This window comes from Athalia rosae, chromosome 2, assembly GCF_917208135.1.
Source record: "Athalia rosae chromosome 2, iyAthRosa1.1, whole genome shotgun sequence".
NCBI classification, from domain to species: domain Eukaryota; kingdom Metazoa; phylum Arthropoda; class Insecta; order Hymenoptera; family Athaliidae; genus Athalia; species Athalia rosae.
The window spans coordinates 13,614,790-13,639,424 of NC_064027.1; the positions used below are offsets into that span (position 1 = coordinate 13,614,790).

Sequence of the window (24,635 nt, forward strand, 5' to 3'; positions counted from 1 at the left end):
TGAAAAACACAATAAGATTATTCGAGACATAAGCTAATTAAAACTTGACGAGAAAATGTTGGCATCTACTCCCTAAATATGATCGGACAGAATTCTAGCAATCCAGCTATACATAGACACCTGAGTATTTATTAACCGGGTCTCGATTGAGCCATGACCTGCTTTTGCAGATTCAAAATTGCGGCTGAACCATTTTCGTAAACATGGTATAGCACATTGCAAATACGATTAGGTCAGTATTGTAAGGATTCCCACCACCCAGATCTTGTTAGCCGTATTTGTAATCGGCTTGCAACTAGGACTTTCAGAACCCCACGTGTTAAGATAAAACGTGCGATCGTGATTATGCGCTACATCACCCAGTTATACTATATGTACTTGCAAATTCAAATTATCGACGTTTGTCGAAAACATTTGGAAAATTTTCAGGTAATTTTGAACAGATGATGGGGTCTACTTTCAAATAACAAATAAACTTAGGGACAATTATTGTTCGTTTATTTTATAACAAAACGATTCAATAGAACAAATTATTTATAGACACAGATGGATAGTTTTGGTGTCACATGCGAATGTCTTAAGTTGCGCAATTTTTCAACGTGGAATATAAAATTGTTTTCATCATCAACCATGCATTTTTGATAAACTATGGTCAACATAATATAAATATACAATATAACGTACAGTCATATAATAATCTATGCATACATGTGATGTTAACGTATATAATAAATATATTGTAAATATTTATAATTTAATATTCCTTTTCTTCTGTTTCTACAACGACGACGACAATTTTCTGCACTACCTGTCGCTTCGCTAACACATGTATACAAAAGTTTATTAGGTTTTCACATCGTTACCTTATAGATACAGTCGTGATAGATTAGTTTACTACGATGTGGTATCGATCTATGTAGTTGTGAAATTAAAAAACTTTTTTTTCACCTTTACAGACATATGGTATCGTATTTATTACGTGTTGATTACATCTATACAGTCAGAAAAATGTAGTTCTTTCCTCTTTTTTTTGTTCTTATTTTTTGCCTTTGTTCTTTTTACTTTACAGTTGACAACATCCAGATTGCTTAACGGTGAAGTTCATTTTGGCACTTAAAATACTCTTAACATTAAACGGTATAGGTAGTAATCTTTTTATACGGATTACATTTAGACTTTTAGCCCACGTCTTATTAGGCCACATTTTTCCGATCATCGTTTTTTCATCTGTATTCGTTCAGTTTTACTCCGCAGCACGATATGTTCAAGAAAAGTCAATTTTTTTAGATCATACGAAACACAATCAATCAAACTTCGATCGTTAGTGATTGCAGTGGTCATAAATCTTTGCATATGCAGATTCTAATTTTAGATTGCGATGTATGAATATCTAACGCCGCCAACCCCATTTCTTAAGAGCACCTCAAGATCTGGCAGACGTCCGACAGTTCAAGAACCAATATTTTGATCATATTTACTTTTGTGATATATATTTTTTCAATCTTACCTCGTTTTGTATATTGTTTTTTTTTTTTTTTTAATAAGATTTCGACTCTAATTTGAATGAGTCGTATAAACTTTTGTCCTGTAGATGATCCTCATTTTGATTATTAAGGTAAAAAGCTCGTTTATGAAAATTTGCAAGTATTTTCATACCAGTCTTTCGTCAAAAGAAAGCAAATGGGTCTTCTCAGTAATATTATACGAGATTAAGCTAGAAACAGAACTAAAATGAAAATCTAATCGCAGATCATTTTTCTCAATCTTTTATTTCTCCTCAAATCTCTCTTCTTCTCGCTTTCCCCTCTCTCAATTCAATTTGAGCGGCTTTATTAGAGCCGAAGGTACTCGCCTCTACATTATATGCCTCTACCGTATTGGATACTCAGTCTTGATTCGCGGCTAAACAAATTGATTCTGATTCCGAGTCGGACGTAGCGGCCGTCATTCAATGCCCTTGCAACCGACTCCTAGTCACGTCATTTGCGCAGTATTAAAACCTCGCTTTCGCGGCGAACCAAAATGCTCCGGGGTATTTAATTGAAACTGTTTTACGTAAGGACTATTCCTTGTAACATTAGCACCTGGTGAGCCGGGTGAAAATTGATTCGGTACAGAAATAATACCGGTCTGTTGAAGGTATTGTTCCCTATAAAGCTGATGTGGTGTAATAAACTCTCCATTCGTCGGCGCTTTGTAAACCTGATTATTACCAGTTTGATGATGGTATTGCATTTTATTACCAATCTTCGAAGTAAGATTAACCGGAGATTGATTGCCAGCGTTGTATTCCCCGTAACGAATACACGTAGGCGATGATCCTGAGGGAGGTGTATTTTTCTGGCTTTGCGTAGGGCTTTGAGAAATGGATTCTAAAACATGTCTCGGCATTTTAGGCGACGGAGAATGTGCCTCCTGTAGTCCGTCAACGCGATTTGCGTTACGAACGAATATAGGAGCACTTTCTGGCCGACCACCTATTATATTGCGCATGCCTTCTCGGTCTTTAGCGCTCAGACTTTGCCGGGAATTGTTCAAGGATGAACAACGACCCCTTAGATTTGACGGCGAGCCGTTTAATTCGGAACCGCTGGACCAGGTCACGCTGGCTAGCTCCCAACGGCGCAGCAGCCCTGACACTCTCTCTACGGTGGCAGCAGCGTCCAAACTCTCATCGTAGTCCGGCCCCTGGAATTGGAGAATCAAAAGAATGTTTGAAAAAAAAATTGAAAACTATGCTTTGCAGCGGCTTCGCCATTCCTACTTTGATTACCAGCTAGAATTTCAATTCAATGAGACTCACGTTTTCTATCTTCTCATCTAGCATCTTGAAGAAATCCACCTGACTCGAGGATACTTCTCTGTAAAATAACGACAAAGCACTGGTTGAGTACAGATTTTTGAAAACTAGTTTTTTCGAAAACCGGAATGAGCTATGACGCGCCAAAATTTGATACGCTTAGATATATTTCTAAATATATACATTGCGAATAAAAGGAAGACCTGTTCAGTGGGACGTTTTCATGCTATAAATTTAAGACAGCGTGGCGCAGTTGTTTCTGTTAATTTCCTTCCTCCATAAAAGTGAGAATGAATAGGTAAAAAATATCAGATTCGTTCGACCCACGTAATTCCAGGCGAACGCGTCGAGCACTCGATAAATAAAACAGACCGTGAATTAAAGCGATCATCTACGGTCAGTGCAGACTTGTATTTATATCGATAGAATTATACTCCGTGCAGCAGCAGCAGTATGAGCAGAAACAAACAACCAAAACACCATGTGATCATGACGATAAAACCGGTTGATCGAATGAAAAATAAATACTTTAAAATGGATCACCTACATTGCGTTGCATTATTAAAATGCAAAATAAAGACAGGGAAAAAAAGGAGGAATCACAGAACCTCGATGCAAACAATATAATAAACATTCCGATCGGGGAAAATAATTCTTTTGTCAGTCTAAAAATTTTCTCGAAAAAATATCAAAAGAGAATATTTACGCCTGGTGCAGCAGAGGGCCACTTCCTGGAACAACAGGCTTCTTCTTTGCTTGATTTTTGATGTCTCCAATGGGTCCATTTTGTTCTTGATCATTCCGATTGACTTCCACACCGTTGTTGTTGGTTTTGTTGCCTTTGGTATTTCCATTCCCGTTTTTCTGCTCAATCGACGCCGAACCTGTAAAAGAAAGGTTGAGATATGATAAATATAGGTACGGGGAAGGAGCTTTTATATTTTATTATTTCCCTCTCGTAGAGCAAAAAAAAAAAATTGTTAACAAGAGTGTGTCAACAGATCATTCGAGGAACGAAAGACAATTAATTTCGCTCTCTGCACATCTTTTGTTTTCGCGTACTTAATTAACTCGACTTTAATTGCCCAAACATCCTCATAAAAATTCTCTCGTTATTTTTCTACAGAGAAGTCGAGTTTCCTTCGGTCTAGTTGTATTTTTCATTTCGTCTCATCTTGATATTTTTCTTTGTTTTCTTTTCTCATACAAGAAAAAGAAAAAAAAAAAAATCGATGAATAATCGCAAGGCACTTTTCTCGTTCGGATAATCAGTAAAATCAATTTTCTCAATGAACGGATAGTTTGGCGTTCAAACTGGCGAAAGATCGTGCCCAATGAATGTTCACCCGACTATAGTTCGCGCGTTGCAATTCGGATCGAGTTGAACAATTCGTTTAAACTAGCGCGCATGAATCACTGACAGGCACGTATCTACACATACTTATAAGATTGCAGTTAAAACCGGATGCAATACCGCATGCAGCCGTTACGTTCTCCGAACCCCAAAAATATACTCGCGATCTCTGTTCTTTTTTGTCTTGCTATTCTCATGATAGTCTTCCTAAAACGTGAGAGCCATACGAGCCGTTTATTTACGTACATACGTGCCATTGTAATCAGAGTTCATTCTACTTTGCGCCGAGTTTCATTTCTCTGCCAATATGAATGAACTTTCAAAAAATATAACAAACCCACGCGTGGGCATAGCCTGTGATACTTCACATTCGCGAATTCACGCCAATAATATGTAACAGAAATGACCGTTGTATAGAATTTGAAAACTCGTTCGCTGGTTCGAATTATAGCGAAAGAAAAAAATAAGAAGGATGACTCTTCGACTCAGCTGCAGGCCCCCTCTGATTACTAATTAATTCGAATAATTAGTTTCTCGTCAGCAACTGAGTTGATTAACCTTCGTTAACTGCTTCGATAATATACCGAAACCGGTTCCTATTTTTTCTTCTTCGGTTCGTCTTTATCGATTCGATTCGCAGTTCTTGAATTCTTCTTGCGAAACAAATCCAGAAGTGATTTTTTTTTTTCTTAACAAAACGATTCCGATAAAATTGCATCGCAATTATACGAATTCTTATCGAACCGCAGTTATAATCCTAAGTTTTTGCGTTACAATTCATAACTTTATGGATACTATTTCAGGACGGTAAAAGGACACTGTACACTCTGCCTATATCACGATGTAAAATTCTATGAAGTACGGTGTCTTCGGATCGTTCAATCCATTAGGTCCACATCGGGCCTATATCTTACGAGCGAAGTATCTCGACGTCGTTTATAGTCGCGAATCGAGTTGGTCCAAAGTATACCTTTTAGCATATGCATATTTTAAGGGGCAATGAAAGTTTTCAGGTATAAAAATTTTGTGAAATATTCTACGAAAATCATATGAAAATCAAAAAATCAAGTAACTTCATGATTAATTGTCGGATACGCGATACACGCGTAGTACATCCGCGTAGATTGTGTACACGAAATATATAAATAGAAGTAATTTTCGTAACAAATTGGCAACTGGTTGAATAAAAGTGATCTACTCCGGAAATACGAGATTATACGTGAAACTGGATCTTTAATCCGATGCGAGGTCACACAGGGGCGAAAGTAAAAGGGAAAAGAAAAAATTAAAGGAGGGGCAAAAAAAAGAGATGATCACTCGAGTTTTCCCTGCCGCACTATAGTTGAAAATAGAGAGGACGTGAATTCGAGCGAATAATCAGATTTCCAATTGGTTTTTCCATTTCTTGTACAGATATGATGTACGGACGCTACAGATGATACTGAATTATACCTATGGACTTGAGATCATTCACATAAAATTATCTACAAATAGATTCGAGCATGTACAGAGTAAAGAATACGGTATACTATATGCATAGGTATGTACAGTCTCAACTTCTAGTCAAATCCGATTGATTTTTTTCGTTTATTTATAGAACCAAGTTCACCGATAAATTTGGCTTCTATGTTATAAAATATATTCATCGAACATGCGTGCGTGGAGAAGAAAAAACAATATAATCATTTGTTTCTCCCCTATGCAATTCGGAGAGGAAAGTTTGTGATTCACTTCGATCTGCAAAAGGCCTTTAACGTTGCTCGGTATTAGCCCTGTACTATAGCCTTTGTACTATTTATAACTATCAGGTCTTGTCTAGTAGATGCGTGATTTGCGGTGAACGACGGACGCGACGAATATCACCATGATGTCAGTGGAGCATTACAAAGATCATTTTCAGTTATAAGTAGAAGAGACACACATATCGTACATTTACACGTCATTGAACGCAACGGTGTTCAGGGCGCGCTGTGTTATCGATGCTTCGATTTCAAGGTTCGAAATATCCTATAAATATACTCAACGCACCGGACGGAACGCTTATTTTTTCTTCTCTCTTTTCATCACAACTAGATTCGAAATGGAAGACGTGCGACTGTTATTCGTTACGAAGGTATACGCGTGAAAATCGCTTTCAGGCAGCTGACTTCCGAGTGAAGAAAAAGGCATTTTTGCTCTATGTTATGCGATGTACATAGCCCGACAATGTGAGTATGCATGTGCACATGAAGGAGATAAATGAGAGTTTGAAGAAAATTCATCTTGAATCGTAAGAAGGATCTGACCTATAATAAATTACTTACAGCACTAAATTTTCAACTTTTACGTGTACATTATATGCAGGTATATACAGATAGATATATGCAGTACATATATTACTTCAGATTCCGCGTGACTAGAGTAGCAATCTTCAGATTTGAATATCCGACATAGGTATACCTGTAACTAACTACTTACGACATGACGAAGCGGAAGTAGCTTCGCTTCAAACTGCACGTGATAGAATATACATATATTACATAATAAGTGCTTCGCAAAGTCTGATGTGAAGTGCACGAGAAAAAAATAAAAGGAAAAATAAAAGTTAAGAGCGGAACGTATAGAAGGTTAAGAACTAGAAGAGCGTAACCCATAAAAAAAAAACCTACGTACACACCGCGATGTAACACGACGTATTCCACAAAAGAGAAGAAGATATACAGTGAAAATTCAGCTAATCTTCACGAATAATACACAGCGATGATTTGCGCAAAAACTCTGATCTAATTATAAATCAACGGTACAATTTTTATTGAATTTTTATAACTCAATTCATCAGCGTGTACGATTGATCGAGTTATATGAAGTTATTGGAGAAATATATTGAGTAAATTTCAATCTTATTTCACGAATATTCTCTCATCGTCGAAATAATTTAATACAATTTCTCATGAATTATTTCCAATGGTTATAATGATAATGTGGGGATAAAAAAATAAGTTTTCAAACAAACGAATTAGAGATCGGAAAAAATAAATCGGATAGAGGCACCTGTTATTTTTATGAATCCGTTCGTTGTATATAGATATTATAATTTTTTCAATAAATAAAAGGAATCAGACTCGCTTCGTTGAGTTAGCTTATTCCATTTCCTCATGTATATTTTCAAAAAGAGAGGAAAAAAGGTGAATTTATGTATAGAATAGAAAGTAAAATAAAACAAACAGCAAATTGTATGAAACAATGGAAGGAAAAATTTATAATTCGTCGGAAAGTGGGGGAAGCGCCGTTGAAAAAATAAATCATAAATTATATTAGGTGTAATATGAGGGAAACGAAAATAAATTAATAAACCAAGATGAACGAATTTAAAAATAAACTCCAGACCGAATATAATATCCGTACGCTGAGATGCAGCAAAGCGGGATTAGGCAAACGTTCGTTTTTCGCACAAATGAATACTTCATCGTTTCGAATGATCCTGCATGAATTTCTAAAGGACGTTATTCGGTGAGGATTCTCTCGTCACCATTGAAACGTACAGTAGTAATAACAATGGAAATTATACGCCGCTTTCACCGTAAATAATTATCACTCTTGTACGTTGTCAACGTACCAGTCAATTTTAAACAACGAAATAATAACATCAACTCAAAGATAAGGTTACGATAAAATATAGGTATGTATCTAAGAATAAAAAATAATAACATTATTCACCGAAGCGCACGTACAATTACCGCTTATCGCGCATCATTCATCGTCTGTACATGCTAATTGTAAGTACCAAAAATATTTGTCATCGTCCTTCGACGTACCGGTATAATTGAATAATTCTCTCGCGTGACGGTATGTAATTTAGACTTTCAGACAACAACGATGATATTTTTTACAATTCAACCGAAAGTTCATATCAAACAAGGGTGCACGTGCGCGATTAGGAATGATTATATGGTACAGGTATTCGAGATAGTCTCCGATGTTCGAGAAATTTTGGTCGTTACAAATCTATATCCCTCTACAATCACTTTAATTACGATAATAATGACGACGACGTTGATGACGAACGGATGTAAAGCGAGGGATGCTCACCTATCTAGGTGGGGACCCGGCGGATGAAACTATGACGATAAGAGGACGAACCCCGAGGGCAGCACCCTTTCATCGATCCGGAAACGCAAATATAACGGACGTGACCGGATTCCAAGGGAGGTCCAAAACTCACCATATTCCAGTGCGATAGCCCGCGACACCGCAGGATACAATCAGAGAATCATCGATCAATTTGGATCTCGTGAATTATTGTACTATACGTAACGACGCCAGAATTTCAAATCATATCGCATAATGTTCTGGAAAAATACCGTTCGAGTCCGAGGTATAATAAAATCTCTTATTCCGTCACGTGTATCCGTATTTGTTTAGAGTTTTTGAACTTCAGGATGACCTTTCGAAATGTCGACGATGTGTACTTCAACTTTTTTTCAGCATTTAAGCCACAGTTCTGCGACGCGACACTTTCGCCAGAGACAATTCGGCGTCTCTTTCGGTTCAAAAGTTACCCCATGCGGTTTGATTTTCTGGTTCGTTAGTCGAAAATCTCAAGAACAATTCAAACCCAAAGTCAACGCGGCCGCTTTATTTCTGCCGAAAAATAGAGTGCGACCCACAGACACGATGCAAATGCACCGCACGAGATGCATCATTTCTGTTTTCAGAATATTTTACCGTCTGTCTTCTTTTTCGTTATTTATTCGCTACAATAATTTATTTATTTTTCTTCCATTCGACATACGTGCACGTCTACGACATTATATGGGTATTTATTTTACCTTGCACATCATCGTACTGGCATACTGGGACTAGATAAGTTTACGCGTATACGAGACTGGTAAACATGCGCGACATAAAAATTCTGACAGTTTCAACAACACGGGAATTATTGCTGTTCCTCCGGTAATTCGAACTACGGTCTTTTTCCAATGGACTTCTATTGTTTGAGAAAAAAACAAAAAAATTCAAGTCGGTTTCTAAATAATTCGTGAAGAAGTAAGACTATATTTCTGAAGAATCTGCAGAACGTACCTACGTGAACTTGGCACCCGACTTGAAAATAGAATTTTTTTGATAATTGGAATCGATTGTACTCCATTTGTACTTGTTTGTACCGCTCGATCCGACTCCCGAGTCGTTGGAGGAATACGAGATTTGTTTCATCGTGTTTCAGATTTCGAAAAAAAAAGTCGCCAACTCCATTCGAATAGAAGAGAAGTTTTTGCCAGTCGCAACTCTTGGTCTCGAACTATTTTTTTCATACGACGGATCGATTTCTCGAATAGCCGAACCCTTTGCTCGATTAAATGGGACACCCTGTACGTACGTACGATACATACTCGCACGGTAATACCGTCTCTAGGGTATTACGTTCGTGTCAACTGCGTATATTATATGAATCAGTAAGAGTACGCCGGCCTTCGTGTACGTAAGTGTGCAAGGTATGGTATAGTTATTCATATATTACATTACATCCTTAGGTGTACGCGAAAGCTAAATACATAGATTTAAATCTATATTAGGAATTTATAAGCTGCAAGTACAATAACACACGCTCTTGGCGGTGCATCATCGTGTAATAAATTAGTAATTCAAATGGATTCTCATAATAGACGTGCGTGTCGCACGTTCGTATTTATACGGTAGGTAAACAAGGGGCGATGCCGAAACTTTTTCTGCTGCCAAAAACTGGATGAATGAAATTTTCCGTTTCGGTCGAGGACATTTTTTAAATTTCCTCTATCCGTGTATTTTGAGAGCGGAAAAAATTTTGTCGTCAACAATTCCTAGCAGCAGGATAAAGAAACTGCAGGCAACGATTGCAGCGATGATTACATTATCATAATTCCGATCCGATCGAGGTTTTCAACTACTTCAAAAGCGAAATCAAAGTTTCGATTTTTCAGTTTGAATAAAAAAATTATAATAGTAACAATGGTTCACAATCGGACCGAAAGATATATTTCTACCTATACTGTGTACCGATAGTTTATAACACGCTGTACGTCTCTTCTGTTCACCTATGACCGACGTAGAGTATGTGATACGAAACAGCGGCAATGAACTACTTTTCCCAGTTTGGTTATGTAGGTGAAAGAGCCAAACTATTGCGATATTCGATTCATGATACCTATGTATTATGGCATTGCATCGTTCTTCGAACACCTACGGATGAAAATACGCCAACGTCTTCATAATTTTGACTTTCTATGATACGCGAGTAAACAAATGAGTTATTACAAAACATGCGGAGAAGATAAAAAAACTGAAAGAAAAACGTGACCATGTGCACACCTGTGAGCATGGATTTTATACAAATATTCTTCTCCTCATCTCTGCGTCTCCTGTATTCTTTTTTGTTCGGACACAGGTAATATAATTCAAGGTAGATTCTACCACGTCTTTCAAACTCCTTGAAATATTTCGCGTCAGTTTTCTCTTTTCCTCAATCGAGCTAGTCGAAGTTTCACCCAAAGTTTCATTAGTCGCAAAAAATGAGATCCCTGATCTACTGCTGGTCATGTAAATTATTCATATTTTTTTCCGCTTTGGTTCTTTTCTTTACTTTCACAAGCAGACGCAAAAATGCAAATATCGGATCCCCACGGAGTAATTATTGTGTGATAGGAGCTATTATTATCTACATGCGTATAGCTGCGCAGCACGGTTACTACGTCAGGGAGATGATTACGGATAATGACACTTCGAGACCGCCGATGAATAAACAAAAAAATGTAAGTAATAAATGATGTAAAAAATATATGTCTCCTAGTTTTCGTTAAATGGTTAAATGTAAATTGTATCCTTCTAGCAGCAGCACTTTGGGTGAGCGCCATTATTAATAGGGATACGGGTTGAATATGAATAATTAATTCAACGACCTCTAAGTATAGCCTATATGTACCTTGTAGATAATCGTGTACGAGCACATGAAATTGTACCTGAATTTGGAAAATTGTTTACCGCACGATAAGTTGTTCTAGAATTAGGAGAATCAGCAAAGTTCTTCTACAATAAATTTTGCAAATCATTTCTTATTATGAGTGCGTATTATACGTGGGTATTTTCGACGCTATGCTTAATCCTTATTGTAAGAATGTTATTCGTGTAAAAGTCTTGTTCTGAACCTAGACGATATTAGCGAACTTATGAATCTCGAAATTTCAGTAGTTTTTTTCCCAACTCAATTTTGTACAGGATTTGCGTATCAATAAAATACAAAAAAAAATCTCGCACGTCAAATTGTAGGCAAACAAATGACATACCTATACTGCGAAATGTTTATCCCAGCGATAAGGATACCTGCAAAATCTGAATGACCGATGGAATGAGACGTTTTACTCACCTTCCCTTTCTCACCGGTTCGATTCGATAAATCCACGTACGATTGTATATCGCGAAATCTTGTCGCACCGCGAGTAAAAAAAATTTAGAAGAACTCGCGTGCGATAATCCCACGTGTAACGTGCAAATCGCACATGCTTAGCACCGCGTGACCAGGAAGAGTATGAAAAACGAAAACAGAAAAAAAAAAAAAAAAAAACGAAAAAAACTGATCTCTTTCGACGAGAGTGACGAGTAGCGTGGGTAACGGCATCGTTTCGACCGCGCCAGGTTTCATTTATCATTACTTTTTTAGGCTCGGTATTCACCGCGATGACTCACTGAGCAACTTATATTATACCCATGTGACTCAGTGCGAGTGAATGTAACAGGTATAGGTACACCTATTTATAGGTGCAATGGGAGAGCTGGTTATCCATACATGCGACACAGCGCAACGATGAATTTCATTCAATGGTAATACAACAACACGGAAGGGCGCTGACTCTTCGCCCACGCGATTATAATTATCATTAATTTTATCGTTATAACATTAACGACCATATTTTATGTACATCCATATCGCGATTCGCACTTATTGTTAGAAAGGGACGCGTCGTCGTAGTTTTTTGCTTATCCCTGCAGACTTGCGTCAAAAAGCGGCCGAAAAAAAAAAAGCAAAGACTGCGCAAAGGTAATTTCCGTACGAGTTAATCACGTGCTACGAAGAGCAACTTTCTTGGGATGGCAAAGTTATAGGTCAAAATAGTTTAATCTTTGGTCAAACGGTGTAAATTTTCCATGGGAAGAACTCGATGGTCGATTAGGTTTGGGTCTAACTCGATTACGATCGGGTCGATGAATCCGGTTGATTATTTCTACCTGTTGATAGCTGACCATGAATTACCAATGAAATTCTAAGGACTCAAATTTTCACAATTGATCAAGTTTTGACACGGTACGTCGTATACGTGCGATTACTCGCCACTGTAGAGCATCTAAACTTGGACCGTACGATAATTGAAATTTTGGATTGGATGAATACGGACATCGCGGTGAATGATTGTTCCGAGGTTTTCCGGTGAATCCGTAAATTTTGAATATCGATTAACATTCCGTTATACGGTCCGATTGTAAAATAACATCGACTTCATTTGCCGGCTCATCAACGCGTCGGTTAACTTCGGGGCAAACTTCCGCTCGTCGAAATACCACCGGCATCCGCGCTATGTTTATGCGAAATGAAGGAGAATCGCCGTTATTGTTAATCAAAGTTAAATCGATTCGCTTGCTTATAATTACAAAACCACCTGCACGTTAGGCACGACGTTCTCTGTCCATATTACCGTAGATACATTGAACTACGGTACGTTCATTTAATGAATATAATCGTGCCAAGCTCAAAGGGTAGATAAAATCCACTGACAACGAAACAAATAATCTGAGATGAGTAACCCATGTTTGGAAACGTCGCGTTCAGGCGTTACAGGGCGTTGAAGGTCGCAGGTAAAGAGCGTAGTCGAAGTCTGGTCATTGGCAACTCGACGCGCGTCCCCAACTCGAGAGCTGTGATACGCTCGCAATTCAGAAGACGAAGGCTTCAGGTCGGGGTCCATTCGTTTTGTATGTCATTCGTTAATTTTTGAGGTTTCAATTATTACAAATAATCACCGTAATCGTCGGTCATCAGGCGATTGACCTGCGACCTGCGATGCCCTGAATCGCCTGAACGCGACGTCTTATCTAAGATGACTTGTTTCAGTGCAATTCATCACCCCCCTTGAGTTTGGCACAATTGTTTATCAACACCTTGTAAAATAGACACCGATTCAAGCACTTGAGAGAAATTTTACCATTTTGAGATTCGATCGAACCATCGTTACCGTATTTAGATAAGATTCGTTACATTCGATTGGAAGAGAAGATCGTTCGCCGGATTCTTAATTAATATGTTTTCTTAAAAGCGATAAGATCGGTTTTTATAACGCAGATACAAATTTTTAGTATTCGTCGGTCGAAAAAAAGACCGGGTTTTTAATCCGGTGATTCGCCAACGTTCGACAGAGAACTACTCGCTACGTATATTATGATCGTCCTTATTCTAATCCTAACTCTGGATGCAACGGACTCATCCACATACTCGATACACACATACATACTTAATTCTATCGAATACCACAAATTTAACCGATCAACGTGTTACGGAGATAATGGTTATAGCCGCACATCAGCGATATGGACTATATCGTACGTACATCATCGATGAATCGATATCATCGTTGCGCCGTATCATCGGTATATATGTATAATTGCATGTAGCCACATCGCGCAACGTATAGATTTGCTCGCGAATAAACAGGATTCATGTATATTTATATAATGATAAAAAAAAAAAAAAAAGGAAAACACATCGTTATAGTATTTAAATAAGAGTACACTCCGTCGTACACACGTACGTAAGTGTATATGAAAAATTTATAGTCGTCGTGGCGCTGCACTGCGCATTTATATTATTAACATCTGATCTGCAGAGTTGGCTTTATTATTGGCAATCAATACGTTACATCCATACAGTACATATATTGTATCGAGAACGATTAATTGTTATCTCCGAGAGACACATCAATCGCGATTTATTATAAAATCAAACTAATAATACGTACATCGATGCGTACGTAAAAAAAAAGCTGCGAATGTGCAGCGCGTGCAGACGTATGTTTTCAAGTTTTGTCTCGTGAAAAGTTGAGTAACGAAGTTTATAATTGTACTATTTGTAAATAGATCGAGATATCATTGCATAAATGATTCGCGAATCTCGTTTAGTTTGAGGAATAATGAGCAGCAATTAAACGCAAAAATTGCAAAATCGTTTACGGAAAATGTTTAGTTTCAAATATGAAATGAATTGAAAAAAAAAAAAAGGAATTGAATATGAATAAAAGAAATTCAGAGCGAGGTGAATAATCCCGTGTGGATACAATCGCGGAAATACAATTCTACGAATAAAAAAGAAATCGTATCACCGCCAGCCATCGGGGCATTTGAATCTTCTGTGACAAAAAATTTCTGATCCGATAAGATTCGCTAACGACGAATTATTGATTTTAGATATGAAAAGTACTTATAATAATTACAATACGACCGAATTACCAGACCGTCGCTAAGGACTTAACAGTAGAAAGAAATAGATTTCGGTGAAAGTTTGACAAATGTTATTGCAAACGAATCGAAGACTATGGCATTCATAATCGCTAATAAATGAAATCAGAGTGTAACGCCGGAATGAAACGCGCCGCTAGTCGCGCGTATGTATTCACGATACACTTCGAATCGGTGCGTTACGCGTCAGGTTGACATCGATCCATCTCGGAGGAGAGAAAAAAGTAGAGCTTCGTGGGCCGGATACGATGTTATGGGTTACAGGGTATAACATTACCCATAAGCGTCGCGAATGACGCGTTAGCCAATAAACGTGCGGTCTCACCGTTGCGTCGTCGCACGTGTTCGGAGGCTCGTTTCTCCGATTTGACTATTGTCGTCATCGGCGACGACGCTCTTCCGCCGAAGGATAAATGCGCTGTAATTACATACGATGCGACACGTTCGTTGTACGTGCAGGGGAAAGATAACGGATAATTAACCGAAGCGATGGGCACAGCTCTTAAAATTCTATGACGTCAAAGCAACCTTAATCTCTTTTTCCACGGTCTGTGCGACGAGTACGTGTGTATCCACAGGTGGAAAAGACACGCCGATTCAATCGGAACGATGTGTAAATGTGTCTTTACACTTTTTTCGTAAATCCGACGAAATATCAGCGAAACTTTTGAGATTCTCCCTGACGCCGATCGCCACCACCGTCATCGATGTGAGACGTACATGAATTTTCGAACGCCGTTCCAATGGAATAAATAAAAAAAAAATTTTCATCGTTTACATCGTGAATTATAATCAAACCGTCTGCGGTATAATGATTTGCAGCTAATACACCGCAACGTATGTTACGAGTTTATTTTCAAGACGGTGTTTCTCACGTATAAATGTACCCCGTCGCGTACTAACATGTGTACATTTTTATAATACTGAAGTGAAGTATGCGGTTTGTTTTCCGACCGGTCACAGTTCCACGCGTTACACACACACGCGCATACACGAATCTACATGCACTACATACACACGCGTAACCGTGGACAAAATTATGCGTAGTAACTTCATTACTGCAGGGTATATTTGTCTTCGTCGTATACAGCGTGTTGCGTACAACAAAATTGGAGAAGCGAGGGGAAAAAACTTGACCGAACTATAAGAAAGTCGTTTGCAGAGGGTCGTCGGCGGTAGGCGTCCTTATTACGTTGAAAAATTAACGAGAACTGAGTTGCGTATGTCGGTTAGGTATATAAATAATAACTAAATACGTAGTTGCGATAAATGAGGATAATAATTTTTTGGCGGGAAATGCGACCGCTGAATCGTACGCTATATGGTTCGTGGTACGTGTGGTTACAACCACGTATACGGGTACATATAAGTATATGCGTAAATAACGAAAGTGGATTACGCAGCGAATAATTATGTCGCGTTCGTGAGAACCGGTAGACATTGAATTGTTTGTACAGATAATGACGAGGCTTGGATAAATCGAGTGCGTGTCTTTCAGGTACATCGGTAGATATTGAATAAGCCATGTGTGTTCATAAAAACGACGACGTATCGGGCGTTATTAAGGACGTTGGCTTTCGAAACCGTTACGATTTTACACCCCAAAGGTGCAAACTGCGCAGTCGTGCAGCTGCGGTGTGGTTCCGTATACTTGTGGAGAATAAAGGGGGAGAGGGACCATCTGTTGCACTGTGAACGACGGGGGAATATATTTTGGAAAAAGAAACTAGAACGAAATAGAAAAAAAAAAGAAAGGAAAAAACCGTTGCTTCAACGACTACCTCAAAGCGTAGCTCTTAACGACTTTCACCCAAAAATACGTGCGTTAATAAGACGGATCATTAGGCGGGAGCTGCCGATGTCGTTTGTTCGAAAGGCTGCGAACAAGTAAAAAGAAAGAAAAAAGTGAAAAAAAAAAAACACCCTTGGGAAATACGAAAATTTCGGAGCGTCAAAATCCGTGGATGTGAATCGTAATCCGATCGCAAAGTTCCGATTGCTGTGGACGAGAAATACGTGGAATCTGACTCCAATAATTTCTGCACCCCTTTAAAGTTCCTGCAGTTCCTCGATCTCCATCTACGATTTTAAATTTAGACGCATGTGCGCCCAGTGTTCGTGTTACGCAACCGCGAAAACTTGTAACCGTAAATATCATCACGAGATGTTGTTGCCGAGTGGAATCTATTGAAGTTTTCTTTTTATCAATGAAAATAAGATTGTTCACAACTCGTCGCATTCGCGTTCAGTTTATTTATAACATTGCGTGATCATTATCGTCAACTTGAACGTGGCTTTGAGATAGTACGCGCGAAAAGTGTAATTTTTCCAACGAAACACGGACATGCTCTTACGTCGGTTAGTCTAGTTTTTTTTCTTTTCTCACATCGTCGTTTTTCCTTACGTTTTATTCTCGATCTAAAAAACAGGATACGCCGTGCGAAGAACAAGATCTCGGCTCGAGTTCCGTTAGCATCGAAACATAAAATGTGAAATTTATGGGAAAACGATACATATCGAATGGTCAACGTTACCTTTAGCCCTTCGTGCCAACTGCGATAAATTCTGCCTCAAAACTTTAAGCCACATTTTTGGTCGCGTCGTGAACTCTCCTTCGGTAAATATCACTGTATACGGTATAGTCGTATGATACCTATAGGCGTACGATAAGTCCGTGAAACCCAAAGGGGACGCACTGTTGAGGTGAAGTACGAAAATGTACGGGCGGATATCCTCGTTAACGAATCCGCGTGAAAATCGATCGGATATTATTACCCCGCTTCGAATCGAAACGAGAGAACGAACAATGCTCGGATTGAATCGGTCGAAACTTGGCACGAATTTGAAATGAGGATTGATATTCGTTGCGACGTTTTTCAACGGTAGATTATTCAAATCGAACCACGCGCTTCGGCTGCAGCTTGTAGACTGACGGAGTCATCGTCGCGGATTACGAGGAGGAGGCGATCCCCACGAAACCGGCAAACACATACGAATCGGTTGGCCGGGACGGTAAACACACCGTTCACACTTAACACTCCGCGGTTACATACGGGGCCAACATCACGTAGGCAACATTCTCACACGGATACCCCCTGCACGGGCCCACACAGCTTCGACCGCAGCGATAGAATCCAGCGGACAAGAAGAGTCCGACCGCGACGCGGCGCGTCTTCTCTTTTTCCGGTTTCTCCCCTTCTTCCGTTCACTTCTGCTTCCCCGGCGATGTAAAACGCGTAGGAATGCGGCGTGTCGTCGTAGGACATCGCCGGCGCCGGTCGTGTTGCTTTTATGCTCTTAATCGCTCGCCCTCTTTTTCCTTCGGTCTCCGTCTCCCTCTCTCTATTAGCACTATGCCCCCTGGTCCGCACGCGGTATTAGCATCTCATGCAACAACAACAGCGAGCACTTCAGTTGTTCGGTTGATACAACCGCTTTCAACCACCTTCGTTCGGTCCTTGGAGATTAGTTACCGTACAAACCTTAGACCGTACAAAATTGTTGATTTATTTGCTCACGGTTTGCTCGAGTATCGGGTGCGTTTGCATGTCGGGTCATTCCACGTCAACTCGACCGGTTTCTCCGTAATTCCGATAAGATTTTTCGTTAGAATTTTGTCGTCAATTCGAAAAGAAAAGATGACGAATACATTTTATTTCGGCGTTTCCGTGGCGTTACGACGACCCGGATCGTCGGAAATAAAATGGCCTCCACGTGCGGTAGGTATGCACCCGAGCAGCATATCGAAATCTCTGTAGATTATTGAACATTTTCCGTCGATGACGACGTGACTGACATCGCATTTCTCATTGTTTATACTTCAACTGCTACGCCGATGTTACGAGAACGTAAAAAATGAGAAGACGGCACAGGGAACGATGAATTGGGTGAAAAGAGAAAAAACGATAAAAGTAGAAATAATTAACGACTTGCTTTTGTAAAATTTTGCAGCGTTCCCAATATGTATACGTATACGTATACAACAGATATATATGTATTATAAACTAGGGGGATCAAAGACCTCGTTCCTCTCTTTGTGACGGACGGCGATCATCGCGTGGAATACACGTTACAAACAAGTGTGCACGTACACGAGTTTACCCGTGTACGTGCGTGAAATTGTACTGCAACCTCGAATGAAATTCCATCGTATACGGAATCGTAGATAGCGATATGCCCGTACGGAAAATTCGTTTCACTGTAATTCTCTTGGTGAAAACTTCACCGCGATAGACGGGAGTTTCGACTTTATGTTGGCAGTTTTCAGAAAATTCCCGGAGGCTAGAAAATATTTTTGGTAAATGACGCTGGAGGAAACAGGTGAAGCGTAAATTCCCACCGTGCATCATCGTTCGAATTCTTTGAGAATTTAATTGGCGAGATCGCTCGAGGAGAAAAAAAAGATTATGGATACGGCTACTCGACGCGGGTATGGTTCGATTTTATCTCGTAACGATACCGCGGAAGTGAGAAAGATTTGTCGAGATTTTTTTTTTTTCCTTCTCCTTTCTTTTTTCTCTCTCCCTTTCGTCACACGACGAGAAGTGGTTTCCGATGGATATTTTTTTCTTCGAACGCGACGGAATAATTGCGTATTCTCCACGTATGCATAAAAATTTTTATGAAACTATCCGACGCGAGCATAATATTACAGAGAAAATCAACGTCAGAATCATTATGAACGGGGGAATTCGTAGACCGCGCGACTGTAATACGAGGACCGTGCAAAACTGGTTTCAACTTCTACGTACCTATTAATTAAACGGACGGCTTATCTGCAGGATTGTGAATTTCGTATATCACGAAATTTTCGGTCGACTTTTCGTCTCATACCGTTTATCCAATGTTCATTCAACAGTTTGGCATACGCAAACGACGCGCGAACGATTTTTATGGCTATCGATCATTTCTTGGCACGAAAGATGGATCAATTTTCTTACGTCACGCGATACCAGACGGCCCGTTAATTTTTCATTTACCGGACTCTGCAGATTTCGATTTCAGGGGTTCACGGAATTGCGATTGCATGAATTAAAACAAGGAAAGTGACGTAGCTCTGAATATATTTATGTATTTTTTTTCCACGATATTGACAATTCGTATGTACAGAATTGATTGCGAAACTCGAAACTATCGAAATAATCGTCTGTCACTCGTGTACATAAAAACCTGCATTAGCTTACTCATCGTCAACCTACGGTGAAATCCAGTAAAAAAAAAACCAAAAAACCAAAAAAATCTTACGCTCGATCATTCGACTGAGCCAAAAGGTCAGGAGATTGACGAATCATAACTGATCTCTCGGTGAGAATTGCAGTAGAGACTTGTATTGTGAATAATATCGAGTATCGGGAAGCCGGATCACTGAATAGGAAGTGCTAGATCGGTCGCAAGCGTGAAACTTATCGAATCTTTCTTTGATGTATATGCATGAAATTGGTACCTAGACGAAATCAAATGTTGAAAAGTACACGCGCACCGAGCTGCGGGGTACACAATACATAGCTATTGTGTGCGCGCGTACACCTCAGCATAATTCCGGGTTTAAAGAGAGAGGAGGAAGTCATATTTAAGAATCAAGTGTCTGAGCATTCTAACCGATAGAATTGACCTTCGCGCTTCGAGTTGCGAGATACACAACACGGCGGAACAAGTGGGCGGAACATTTTTTCAACTAATTAACAATCGGGGGGGGGGGGGGGGGAATTTAAGACTTGAAAATTTCAAATTATCGGAAAATTTTCACATCGAAAGTAGGGCGTGCTGCGTCAAACGGGGAAATAATCGTACGCGTGCTAGCTTCGAAAGTAAAATGAATTACCGACTTGCGGATTGGCTCGCAACAATTTTCGAAATACCTTGCATTGTACCGGGGGTGTGTTGAAAAAGTAATCCTTCTTCCTGCATGACACATGCGTAATACCGATTGTATTTATTTTCGACATGTTGCGAAGATTTACGTTTTATGAGGCGCTTTATATATATATTTTTCCGATTATTCACAACGAATGCAACATGTGGTACGAAATGAAGTAGTTTCTTTCTGCACCTGTGAAACTGACGGTAGCAACGAAGGTGTATAGTTATAGATACACTCGTGTCTGTAGTTCTTAATCACCGGCGTGCTTGCGGGTTATTACGATATCTCTGATATTTCTCGACGTAATTACGAGTTCGCCTGTACAAAAGTCACCGTACGGTAAATCGTTAAACTCTATGCATAATGAAGAAACGAATCACATGCGGATCGTAATCGTGGCCAATGAAAATTTGGACATTCGAGTCCCCGACAAAAGCGGTACGAACCGATTCGTGATATTTTCGTTTTTCTTCACGCCATTGCATCCTGCGGAGCAAAGCTAACATTCATTTTATTATTTTTACCGCGCTTTATCGCTGGAGACAGCTTTAAACATTATAATACTTGTGTGTCTAACGCATTGTTATGTATGATAACAATAACAACCTATTTTGCAACTTGATACGTTACATCCCAAGCTTAAGAAAACATGGCTTTGGATTTGCGCGAAAAACTTTAACGTGTACTTGATACACATCGTGAAGATCTGGAGAATCTGAATATATGCTTATCAAGTTTACCTGCCAAGGGCGCTATGAATTGACACAAACGTGAAAAGAATAGATACTTTTTCATCGGAATAATACAGTCATACAGTAGCCTCGATGGTCATTAGCTTTTTACGCGTTCAATTTTATTTCTGATTAGATTGACGCAGAAACAAATCGGGGCTATATTACTGGAATCAGTTTTCAAGATCTTAATAAGATTGGGGCTCGATAATGAACGATTACAAAGCCATAATAATGGCGCTATCGTACGTATAATTTTTCAATTATAAATCTGTCGGACTCACGATTTTTTTTGGAGTTGGTTTTGTTCTTTTTGTTCTTCGGATAGATGTTGCCGATTTTACTCTGACCGCAACCCATCCTGACCGGTACGGTCTGCTGCTGTGATTTATCAGTTCGCTAAACTTCGATTCGGTTTGAAGAATTACATTTTTTCACACTTGCTAAAATATCGACAAACAAAGACGTAGATGACGACGAAAACGGAGTATCAGATAGTTCGTTCATTCGACGTTATCGCCATGCGGAATTCGATCGACGATTTAATTTCCGTGGATTTCAAACCCCGCCGGATCGAAACCGATTGCGAACTAGTCCAGGTAGTTTTTCCTCGATTAAAAATGCAGATACTTTCCCTTCAGCAAAATGATATGCCAAGTTTTAGATAAACTCACTTTGTGAATCCCTTCGTGGTCGCATGAATATGTGATATGTAATCAACTTACAAATTTGTCCCGCACAACGGTTCGAGTTAATGATTAATTATAATTATATCTTTCAAAATAGATATTATCCAGCAGATATTTTTCACAGTCGATTGTTGATATGTTAGACGTTCCCGTGAATGCCCGTAGCGCTCATTAGGAATCAAGATTTCTCGATTGGATTCCTTGCTTTCCTATGACTTTCTGCGCCGATTTCTCTTGGCTACCTAAACAACTGAGGCGGCCAATCCATTTTTGTCATCACAAACACATTCTAAAGTCATCAACTACCCGACGTCGAGTTGTACGAACGAATCATCGCCTCTCCTCGTTTGATACATCTGCAATCTCTTTGTTGAAATCGGGTTTATCTCACTTTTTATATTACACTTTGTCCACCGGGGTATACTCCTTTCAATTCTCCAGGAATACAGGAACGCGCTTCACAAGCTATAATTATAACGTATTCGTCGTACCGAAGATCCCGATCTTCGGCCAACGACTGTATCGATTCGATAGGAGGACCGCACACCGAAGGACATTGATCTCTGATCTAAAAAAAAAAGATTGTACAAATTTGGGTGGCGCTATCGGATGAAGTTGACGTGCTTTTTTCTTATCGGGGATTTGATAATAACGAACGGATTATTCATCGATAATATTACATTTATCCATGTGTCCATGGGGGGAACTTGTAAATTCTCATTACCAAACCCACTGGCAGCGCTGCATCGATTATTTCAGCACCCGTTTCTGAATTCAACGCGTTTCTCACAACCTATGACAGTGTTTGTTCGAACGTCGATTGAAAAGGCACCGTTCTATAGTGCATGTTACTTGGAACAGGTAAAGTCTTATCGTCGGTTGCAGCCGGGTTAATAAATAAGGATTTGTCTTCACTTGCTCACAACCGTGTCAAGGTGCCAGTCGTACCGTATGATTCGATAATTATGCAAGATTTAGTAGTCCTCTGTTTATGTCAAGGTAAGGTTGAATGCAATCTCATTGAAAAACCACCACAGCCTGCATGGGGTGAGATAAGAAATACAATAATTCTTCATATTCAAATGCGATGCTATTCGCTTTAACTCTCATGAATAGCAAAAGGCCAATGGTCGAGATTCAACAATAACCAGACACGGTTCGCACGTATATTTTTGAACGATTGGATAGTAGACCACGGTTTTTCACGGTTGAACATTTACCGAAACACGAGATTTCGATTTTTTCGAAGGGAAGAAATTGATAGTCTTCAGAGTCGTGCGGTGAAAGTATATCAGCTCTGCTCTTTTGGGTACGTGCGATACTAAAAATCTATTCGATAACCGTGACAGTTGTTTTTCTCATCCTTTTTCACACTATTCTTCACACTGATTCACAATAGATCCATTGAATCATGTTCATGAGAAGGTCTTTTCAAGGATCTAAATAATCAACGTCCGTTCAGTAATCCCAAAAGGTATTAGTTGATATTCCGGTTGAAATATTAGTTTTCAGCTAATTGTTCGTGGAGATTCGGATCTGTGGAGTAACGATTGTCTCAGACATAATATGGTAATAGATTAATAGACACTGTGGAAAGATAATGATTTCGCGCGCGATCTCCTCCTTGGCTGAGTCGAAATCTTAAACGCCAATCGTTACAAGGAACGGGGCAACGTCCGGACGTGACGAAAATTTGCATCATGTATATACATAATTCACATATACTTGTAAATGATTATATACGAAACGTAGATATGTACTACGTATGGAACGACATCGATGCTTGCACTTCGGAATTCCAACATCGACTGGCTGTGGCGCCGGCCGATTTTGCGTCTGCGCGTTCCTTAGTTGGATTTACGGTAGGTACTATAGGTATATAAATACATTTCGTGGCGTTCGCTGCCTTCAGAGGTTGTGGGAAACTGGGAACTCGGCCCTACGAGAAAAGCTGGAGGTATGGGGTGGCAGGTGCCTGGTGCCTCGACCCGTAAACTGCCTCAAACCTTATTATATCCTTGCATTCGCAAAGGTGTCAGAGCCTTGGTCGTGCCTGATTGTTCGTAAGCTTCGTCCAACGGGGTCAAATTTAACGACATCGGAGAAATATCTCCGACCGATTAACGGATCACCGATAAATTCATGCTAACAGCAAAGCATCGATTTCGGTACGGAATTGAGAAATGAGCGATATGCATACACATGACATGGAACAAAACCGATACCCATGATGGCTCGAAAATTTTATGCCCACCGTTCGGAAGAGATGAACGTATGAGTGCGATTTTCGTTTCTATGTATCATGAGGCTCCATGTTACATACTTATGCTATCTTCGGAAATGGCCGAATTGGTTTGATCAGATGGAAAGCGTTGACACTAAATTCAATTCGTTGTTTTTTTTGTCCAATTTTTCGAACACAAAGCTCATTAAATCCTTGAACCAGAGTTTACATTAATTAGAATACAAAATCAGGTGTGAAAAGAAACGAACTGGGGTCATTATCCTCACCTCTACGAATCATTTGAAATTGTTTCGTTGAAACGACAGTAATTAGGATGTTCCATGCGGGTATACATCGCATACGATATCGTACTCGACTTGTGTAGTTGTGTGCGAATATTTAACAGTCGACCTCGTCTAATTATACGAGACCGAAGAACGTTTGTCGGATATTGAACACTTTATT

At 39.4% G+C, this 24,635-nt stretch overlaps 1 protein-coding gene across 2 annotated transcripts; it reads right to left on the bottom strand.

Moving 5' to 3' along the window:
• Positions 1-476: 476 nt before the first annotated feature.
• On the bottom strand, positions 477-23,742 carry LOC105684799. Of its 2 annotated transcripts, none has more exons than XM_012398439.3 (4): positions 21,542-23,742; positions 3,507-3,684; positions 2,804-2,861; positions 477-2,688 (listed from the first exon to the last, which is right to left on the bottom strand). In XM_012398439.3, exons 1-4 carry the CDS (start codon positions 21,615-21,617, stop codon positions 1,975-1,977), a joined length of 1,026 nt encoding a protein of 341 aa, XP_012253862.1. In that variant the 5' UTR covers positions 21,618-23,742; the 3' UTR covers positions 477-1,974. The 2 variants fall into 2 exon arrangements, with proteins under 2 accessions (XP_012253862.1, XP_012253863.1); XM_012398440.3 differs by lacking the exon at positions 21,542-23,742 and adding an exon at positions 17,201-17,892.
• Positions 23,743-24,635: the final 893 nt, after the last annotated feature.

Bases quoted from the DNA above. Each gene is read 5' to 3' on its own strand.
- LOC105684799 (XM_012398439.3), bottom strand. From the start codon at position 21,617: ATGGGTTGCGGTCAGAGTAAAATCGGCAACATCTATCCGAAGAACAAA. The intron at 3,685-21,541 runs GTGAGTCCGACA...TTTCTTTTACAG, and splicing joins AACCAACTCCAAAAAAAATC to GTTCGGCGTCGATTGAGCAG. The intron at 2,862-3,506 runs GTAAATATTCTC...GTTATTTTACAG, and splicing joins GGCCCTCTGCTGCACCAGGC to AGAAGTATCCTCGAGTCAGG.